The sequence below is a fragment of the Drosophila teissieri genome, chromosome 2L (genome assembly GCF_016746235.2).
Source record: "Drosophila teissieri strain GT53w chromosome 2L, Prin_Dtei_1.1, whole genome shotgun sequence".
Lineage (NCBI taxonomy): Eukaryota > Metazoa > Arthropoda > Insecta > Diptera > Drosophilidae > Drosophila > Drosophila teissieri.
This window is the reverse complement of record NC_053029.1, coordinates 15,622,836-15,632,365: the sequence shown is the minus strand read 5'-3', so window position 1 is coordinate 15,632,365 and position 9,530 is coordinate 15,622,836. Positions and strand designations below refer to the sequence as shown.

At 42.3% G+C, this 9,530-nt stretch overlaps 1 protein-coding gene across 1 annotated transcript in view; it reads right to left on the bottom strand.

The window, feature by feature from the left end:
- Positions 1-9,258, bottom strand: part of LOC122613158 (laminin subunit alpha-1) — a 65,350-nt gene extending 56,092 nt beyond the window's left edge. Inside the window, exon 1 of the mRNA XM_043787217.1 lies at positions 8,841-9,258. Coding sequence (XP_043643152.1) covers positions 8,841-9,258 — 418 coding nt within the window. The remainder of the gene's footprint in view (positions 1-8,840) is intronic.
- Positions 9,259-9,530: the final 272 nt, after the last annotated feature.

The following is a 9,530-nucleotide window of genomic DNA, read 5'->3' as shown; positions in this document are numbered from 1 at the left end:
AGTCAAAAGCTCTTATCTGCCACTTGCAATCATGGCACGAAAAGGCGTCGAAAGGCCCATTCAGCCATTAGCCAAAATGCATGGCGGCCATTAGATGGGAAAGGTGGACAAATGGCTCCATCGTGTTTGCCAATCACTCGAAATGCATTTCCAGCATCGTTTTCCAAGTCAATGTTTGCCCCGCGTTGCTGCTCCGAATGCTGCACATGCGCAAACGAGATCTCGAGATCGGTTTTTCGTCTCTGGGTTTTTGGGTTTCGGTTTTTTGGGGCTTATGGTGGGGTCTCCTCTCATATCGCACTCATTAGTTACGCCTGAGTGGGTTTTGGGTGAGCTTTGTGATATTCGATATCTCTGGCAAAGACCCGCGAGGGGACACGAGTCGCCCACACTTTTGCTCCTCGGTAGGTTTCCTGGGAATCACTTTCAGATTTTTGTGCACTGTTAATTTGTCATCAGCTGTCGGATTTTATTAACAACTTGGCTTGTTTTAATTTTCGTTTTCTGGGCCCAGGCGAAGGCGCGAGTCGCATAATAAGTAATGTCATAATTAAATTTATAAAGTCTGACTCATCTTCGCCACAAACGGACTGGCACTACTGCCAAGTTGAGTCGCCGACATTGTCGTCTGTCTAGACAAACTGAGATTATGACTGTCCCATCGGGCTGTGGCCACAGGAAAAGCCAAATGCGAGAAAGGGAAACTGCAGGAAGTCGAGGTGGAGTTGTGGCATTCTTGGGGTGCACAAAGAGAAGCGAGATGGGATTAAAGTACGAACGGAATGGGTGACTTCATGCACTTCTTGCAGAAAAAGGGGAAATATATAATAGAATATTTGTATGTATCGCAGAGGTTGCTATAACCTACCTATTTTATAGTTTGTTTGTTCAGGGGATGCTGATAAGCATTTAAAAAATATTTTAAAAACTTAATTTATTTGCAATTGACTTTGATTTTAATAGAAATTTATATTCATAGGGGATATAAATCACTTTAATCGCTGAGTATTTAAATGTATATACTCCAATTGCATAATAAACGAATTAGCTTAATCGCTGTCTTGATTACTTTGTAAGAGTTGAATGGCTTTACAAGTTGTGAATATGCCCGAGCGGATTTTATAAGACAGCCCATAACTTCATTACTGCATGTTAAGTGGCACGATGTCCGTTGCAACGACTTAACCGGCAGTTAAATCAAACATTAACTGGGTCGTCCGGTCATCCGCAGGCACTGAGTGCTATTAATTCAAATTGGCAGCCATTAATGGCACACGCTGTACGCGATCGGCAATAAACAAATCATTTAGCCACAAGAGCGCTGTCCCATTCGTGTTTTTTAAGTCAAAAAAAATGGATAAAAAACTAAACGAAACGAAACGCCCCGAATCGATGTTTTGGACAAACTTTAATAAATCTCCGGCGCAGTTTTTTCGGCGGCGACCAAATCAGGTTGGCTGCCAACCTTCCTGGCAATCACAGTTGACTTGTAAACTATTTAATTAGCACATGGTCCGTAAGCGTGTTAGTTTTGGTTGTAAAAAGGCGCCGACCGAGTGCTCACATCGCGGGAAGTCAGCCCACGATCGCGCTGCAGGCGCCATTTCGGCCATTTGAGCCATTTGATGGCGCCGCCGCCGTTTTGGCCACCAACTAGAGTTGGCCAATTGTCAGGCCTCCTGCAAAACCCCTTTCGTTGCCGTCCAAGGAGCTGGTAATTGTTCATACATTGAAGAAATTGCATTAATTTCGCTTGTTTACGTTGCATGTCGCGCGGCGCTGATGTTGATGATTCGTATCTCTCATTTTGACTACAAATTTTTATCGCCTTGTCGCCGACTCACTCATCCAACCAGTTTCGCCTCAGTTTCTTCCTATTTCTCCGGCTTGTTGCTTTGTGTTATTGCCATTTGATAAGCCTTTATCCTGTCGCGTCAGCGTCACAAAAAATGTTGCTATTTGAGTGGCAATTAACGATTTTATTGAACTGGCTGCTGTGGAATTATCTCCTAAGTTGAATGCGAAAATGGTTGGGAAATCTTCGAGCCAAATCGATTGGAGTAACTGTTAAGCCAATGCGACACTGATATAAAACGAACAATTTTGGTTAAGCCAATTGCAAATGCAATATGACTATGATTGCGGGTGATTGGAAAATTAGCAAACTTTGAGGAAAGTACCAAATTTAATGAAGACTTTGCGACTTTGATATATTAATCATAAAACTAGTCATCAATGCTCAGTTGAAGAAATCAAATATGGTACTTTAAGTTTACAAACATTTGAAGAATAAAGTTGATTGATTTGCGGTTTAAAAATACTAATTTGCCACAAAAGTAATTTGTAATCAACATTTTGGCAGACAACTAATACCTCGCAAATATAGTTTCAAGGATTCAAAAAACCGCAATGCAATTATGACATTCCGACCGCAGTAAAAATAAATTTCAAGTAAACTCGAATGCTCATTTAAGAAATGCCAATAACTGGTTTCAGCCACAAATAGCCTTCAATTCGCATTAATTAAGCAATTTGTCAGGCGGCGTGTCGCGACGAGCCGGTTAACTTTTCTGATCCCAATCCCCAAAAGGCTCCAGTATCTCCATTGAATCGTATCGGATTCTCCTGGCCACTTTGCATGCAACGCGTCAATTTCTCATTGACTGGCCTTGGCCAGCTGTATTTAGAACACTAATCAATGGCAATGCCAAAATGTTTCAATTCTCTCGAGCTGTCAGAGGCTTTAAGCCAGAAAGACAAGCCGCCAACGGCAGTCGACAGCCGGGAACTTGAACCTGAACCCCAATCTGATTCCAACTTCAAACCCGAACCTGATCTTCTAGGATTCCAGCTTCCATCCATCCAACCATCCATGTGTTGGACACGCGTGTCTGCAGACAATTTGTTTTGTCGTTTCATTAGTTTCCCAGACTGCAGCTTGATTTTGGCCTTTAAATGTGTGTGGAAAACGTGGAAAACGTATTTTCCAGCCAGCTCTCTTGGCCATTACTCAAGCGTTTTGTGGAAAATGCGAGTGGGCGGTACCGCAATTTTCAGGTGGATACCACAAGATTTTCACACTCCACGCGTGACTCATGTGCGGAGGCACGTTTCGGCAGCTGTCTGTCTGTCAGTTGGTTCCCCCCTCAAATAAGCCCATTTTCTCCATGCTCCGAACCCAGTCCGCTGATGGATGAGCCTCCGTTGCGCCTTCAGTCGTCCGTCGTCTACCACATTCAAAATAGATTGGCGAAAACTTGTCCGCACATCTGTAAATGCGCATAGGATGCAGACAAGTGGCACTAAAGATGCAACAAAAGATACTCGGGGATGCCGTCTGCGTAATTCTTAGATTAACGAACTAGAGTTATTAAGGGGTTTTTGACCTCTAGTGGAAATTATAAATATAGTCACTTCAAATAGCTACTTTTATGTTTATATTTTATCATTCGCTTAGGTGGTCCTATCTACATTCATCAAAACTACATCCCGTGCAATTTCCCTATTAATGTTAGGGGATCCATGAAGATCGGGCAGAGACGGCCAGCTTTTGATGAAGCTTTCATCAGAAAGATTACTTAGGGGGAAACACCAAAATCACCTTAAAGAAAGCCTTTTTCAAACATTTACTCCACAGATGGGAGTGGAACTTCTTTTAACGCGAACATAAAGCATAATTAGTCCACCGAACTGACAGCTCCCCCGATTTAAACCCTATGATATTTACACAACACTTTCGAGTGTTTTCCCCGCAGTTCCGTTTGGAAGAGATTCCGGCAAAAGAAAGCAGGGATTTCCCTTCCCAGAAACGAAAGCGTTTCATCTCTGCCAAAGTTCTGAGGAGTGTAAATGGGTGTTTTATGTGAGGGAGGAAGTCGAATGTGTTGACAAGCAGGGGCCTGATATTGATATATTTGCCACGATACAGGGTCATTATGTTCGACGCCTGGAGACTATACAGAAACAGAAACAGGTAGAAGTGGAAAACGATACGGGTAACTTTGGGGGATGTCGAATATGTGTTTAGCTTATCACTTGCATCGCAAGCCGATTCTGTGTTCCAGTCTGAGGAGCCTCACCTGTCTGCCTAAGGGCATTTATCAATGAAGTTCAATGACAGTTGCCGTGGCATTCGATCAACGATCGTTTATCAGTCTGCAAAGTATTGACAAACAGCCTGATAAAAACTCCGGTCTCCCTCAGCGGAGGTTACCAGCTATCTCACAAAACGAAACATGGAAATGTTCCATTCAACCTGTTGATCATTTGGGGATATATGCCATTGGTTGACACTTCGATACTGTTGAGATGGGTAAGGAGTTTATTGGTGAGCGATAGCGGACATTGTCGGCATTTTATGGACAATCTTCTGATATTGTAAGGTCTCTAGTTTAGGAAGGAGAAAACTACTTTCCGTATTAACCAACATTTTAAATGCTGTTCAATATGAATACTGAAAGTAAGACAGTTTCCTAAACTAAAATCAAGATGTTACATTTTATCGGTTCTCATCTATTAATAAAGATAGTTTTCTCTTTAAGTTCACTATAATTTGCCTTATCTACTACTTAAGATTGATTTATTCACTAGTTAGGGAACCATAATTTTTTGCGTCTCTTTTTAATTTAGTTACTTAACCAGCTGCAGCTGCTTCCCCCCCACAATTCCCTTTCGAACTGACCCACATTGGCTCGGGAAGAAAACAGAAGAAATCTGAAAACTAGAAACAATTTATTCTTCGTCTCCTTATCTCAAGTGTCTGCGCTAACGAGCCTCGAATTTGTTATACACTCCGTGCAAGGCCCCTGATTTTAGACCCTGGGTGCCCACTCCCAACTTCACAATCCTAACTTCCAAACTCCCAAACATCCAAACATGCAACCATCCACCCATTCCCCATTCCCTTGACCATACTATCTGGCGTTCTCTGACCCACCAACGTGTGACTGCACATCAATAGCCGCTGACCCGTTAAATGTTCCGGTGGCCGTCATCATTCTGTTCAGTTCAGTTCAGTTCTGTTCAGTTCCCTCTGAGGTTGTTGGTTTAATGCCGGGCTTTGGTCGCCGTCGACGTCGCCGACTCGCAGACGGCGTCAATGTCTTATCAAAACTTGGTCTATAACATTAATTTATGGCCCATGCAAACACGGGAGAGTTTTTGGGGTAGACCACTTCAAAGTGCCCAGAGTTTTTCTTCTCTGCCTTTCTGCTGTTCTGGTACTCTCCCAAGGGTTAAGATCGAACATCTCGGACCAAGTGGATAATTAAGTTCCCGAAGAGTAATGCTCCCCACTTGTGTAAACTCCACCAGATCGTTCTGATTCGCTCATGTTGATATAGGAGTTGTGAGGTGGATTTCCATAGATCATTTGTGGCGTCTGCTGGTCAGCCGAGTTTGGTGTTAAACTTCCCTTTATTTGGTCCACACCACAACTGTTTGTTTACAAACGCCCCTCAGTTTACCCCGTTCGTGTTGTTTATACGCAAAGTTTCAAAGTTTCTGGCGTTCCTAGTTTGTGTGTTCCGTTTTGTGGTCCATAAAACTATTTTAATGGTCTTCAACTCTAGTTTAATGCTGTCGGAGTGCCCGATTACTTCAAAAGACTGGGGCAGAATTATTTGAAAGATATATTAAGTTTCAATATCGAATTACCCGAGGAGCAAGAACAATGCTCCACGGTCCATTGTTCGCTTTAAATGAGTTCAGCAATTGTTTTCCCATCGCTCTTCCCTTTGTTTTGGCTCAGTTTTGACATGTGTTGATGTGCGTACGTGGAGTTTTCTTTGAGTGTACGCTGCACTATCGAAAGTTGCGTTTTTTTAGCCGGCCAGCTGCCTTATGCATCCATCATTTTGTGCATTTCCGTTGAGACAGCGCAAATTATTGGCCCGACCAGGTGTTACTTGGCCGATCTATAAAGTGCATTTAAATAAATTATCACAACAAAGGCAATGTGGAGAACAAAGAGGGGGCCAGAAGTGAATGCAGGTGAGAATGAGAGATTTATAAACGATAAACAAGTCTGGGTTACAAAGGGAATACCTCGTTTCCGTAGATATAGAAAAACACACCCGAAGAATGCTTCAAAAAATTCCTTCATGATCGTATTAAGCTACAATAAATTCGGTATAATATCTTAGCACATCATTTACTGATATACCGTTTCCCCACCTCACCACTAAAGTGCATTAGTTTCGTCATAAATGTATATGTTCACCACAAAAACTCTTGACCAACTCGTTTGAGGCTCTCCAAGTTCAATACTTTTGCTTTCCCGCATGGGCTGCAGGCAATAGAAAAGCAGAGTTCACTCAACTTTTACAAACTTCACATGTCAATAAAAACTTAAAAACAAATAAAACTCAATGACAACAGGCAGCAGCCGACCACTCCAAGCATTTTCCCACCAATCTGAATTTCCAGAAGCAGGCGAAGAGAACTGAAGTGCGCTTTTCATCTGCAAGCATTGTGTAATGCAGTTAACAAGAAACAAACAAAAATAAAGCAAGGCGAAACGAAACGAAACTAAATGAAGAAAGAGGAAAACCAATGAAGAATGCATTTTCTCAAACACTTTTCAATCGGCAGCGAAGAGCAAACAGCAGCTACATATGAGTTGGCCATGACTTATAGATACCAGATACCAGTATAAAGAATGTATCCGTAAGATACTTAATGAGCTGATAAAGTGTGCGTGTTTGTCCAAGTATCTGGCTGGTTGATTGGAAAACAACCCGACAATCCCACAATCCACGCGTATCGTTTTGATCTGGTCGAGTATCTGTATTCAGTATATCTGTATTTGTGACCCATTTCGCCATTGGGAAACTTTCGTTTTCTCTAATCCAAACAAGCCAATCAATCAATTAATGCCAATCGAATCAATCCAATCGGGCGTTATAAATACGACTTTACCGGGCAATAATTTGCGCGATCAATTCGCGTTTATGTCTTCAAGGCTTTGTCGCTGAAAAGTGTTTCATTGAATCGATTAACAATTGAATGATTTAGAATTGATTTGCAATCATTATGGCACCAGGAAACCAATTTACGCACTGAAAAGTTGCCCCACACTTTCAGGTTAGCAAATGTGGTTCCGACTGAAAAATCATTCAGTAATCATTCAATATTCGTACTAAAAAAGATTCTATACTTTAACAAATTTATTGTTAATCTTTTAGGGAGAGTATTCTAATTTGATTAGATATTACAGTATTCTATATGCTCGTCGTTTGTTTCTTTTGCTTCTCACCTAATATTAATTCCTATTTTTCTAGGCTAATCATCAGCAGTTTTTATTAACCACACAACGGCATTAAGAAGTGATTATCATAAAACAGCTTTGGAATGAAATGTATCCAAATATTTCCACACGCAACCTGGAAGCATAGCCAATTTGCGTTGGCTCTGTTGTGTTCCGGAACAAATTTTAACGACAAAAACTGTGGAAGAAGTGGACACAGTAAGCCACTTAAGTTTTATAACCATGGCAGTCGAGGAGATATTTTAATAAACCCTTTTCCATGGCCATGTGTGTGGGTTCTGGGTTCTTTTTGTGAAACACATGTTGCTATTAGCGCGTGAGGCATTCCAGCAGGCGATGCGCTACGCATGCCTCCATCAATTATCCTCTCCGGGGAAAAGACGACCTGCCTAACAATCGACCATTGTTGCCGCTGCCTAGTTACAGCACCTTGTGCCCTGCCACATCCTCCGCCTCCCCAGAAATCGACCACAATTACACCAGGACCATCAGAACCAGAGACCCTGGCGCTATTGTTGTCCTCAATCCTCAATCTGCTCCCTCGCAGCGGTTCGGGTCATGTGTTCGGCAAACAAATGCCCTGAAGTGGCCAGGGACCCACACACACACACACGCTCGAGGACAATCTCCAGGGGTTACATGGAACTTATAGGAGATCTAGCCACACATAAACATGTCCATATTGTATTTCTATTCATCTCCGCTGATCGCCTTTGTTCGCAGTGTTTATCGGTTCAATTGGGCTACCAATTGTTGTGCAGAGGTAAGACTGTAATTTGTTTAAAATTTATGTTTTGATTAATTTTAATGGGGATAACCAGGCGCTATTATGATCATGATCATTTGCAAGATGTCTATGTATTTTTGTTCATTATAGTGCCTTGAAGTACGCATGCTACCATTTATTTATAGTAACTTCATAGTCTCACATTTATATTATTTTATTCCTTGACAGTTAAAGTTATTGAATTGAATTGAAATAATTTTAGATTTCATATCTCTCAGTTTTTCCTCTAGTAGTCATCTATTCACGAAGTGAATATCCCTCGTAAACTTTGTTTTCGCCAACTAACCACAGTTCACACTGCCATAACCAGAGATCTATCATCTCGCAGTTGGTCAGAGCGGACGAGGCGATTCATATTCCTAATAGGCAAAGTTCACATAACAAAAAGCCAAGTTTTTTTCTTTTTTCCAACTAACGACAACAAAGGCAACACAAGGCCAGGGCAACTGGCAACTATGTATGTGCCAACGACCAAAGACCTGGCGACACTGCAACCACTGCAGCATAGCCGGACCATAACTGGACCTCTCACGTAATAACGTATAGAATTTCAAAACAGAAAAAAAGACAAAATAAAGAGCAGCTCAGGAAAATTAAAGAATCTCTTCCTCCTGTCACAACTTTCACATGAAAGTTCTTTCAACTTGAGCGGCCAAATATGGCAGAAACACGACCAGCGACCAGGAAACTGATGGCGAGCAATGCGAGCAACTTCTGGTGCTGCACAATCGATCAGGGAACCATATTTAGAAGAGCCCATCCATAGTTATAGACATTTACCTCCACCTCCGCCTCCTCCTCCTCCTGCTCCTCCTCCTCCGGATTTCTGTAATTTTCCGTTGCGACGACGCTGCGGCGGCTTCTTCTTGGTGACGGATTCCGAGGAGGCATTAGCCAGCATCGATTCCGAGTCGGCAATGTTACTTTCAATGATCAGGCCACTCTTGGTTTTGTGCCGCCTCGATGATTGCGGTGACTTCTTCTTCTGCTTTTCGGGACTGGACGCAATGCGAGCTCCAGACCAGGACACGATGTTCTGCTGCAGTTCCGAGGAGCTGTCGTTGAGCGGCAGGCTGTAATCCTGGAGGTCCTTGGCACTGGAGATTCCGCGCAAGCGTTTGCGCTGCCTTTTGGCCTGGCAGTGGGTGACCAAGAGGATGAGGATCAGGCCCAGTGGCCATTTGATAAAATTTCCGACTTGCATGCTGGACGAACTAGATGCACACAACGATCACTAAAGACACATTATATTCCGTTCGACTTTGAACTTGGATATAATTTCTGCGCTCTTTTAATAAAACCTCTTGAGATGCAGATGCAGGCACTTATTCCTTGGTATTTTCATTCATAATATTTTTGTTTTCACTGCACAGATTGTTCTCTATATTATTTCTTTTTCAAATCATTTGCGATTTCCGCTCGAATTTTTTCTGCACTTTTTTACGCACTTGCTCTTGCGAATCTTTCACTTTATTT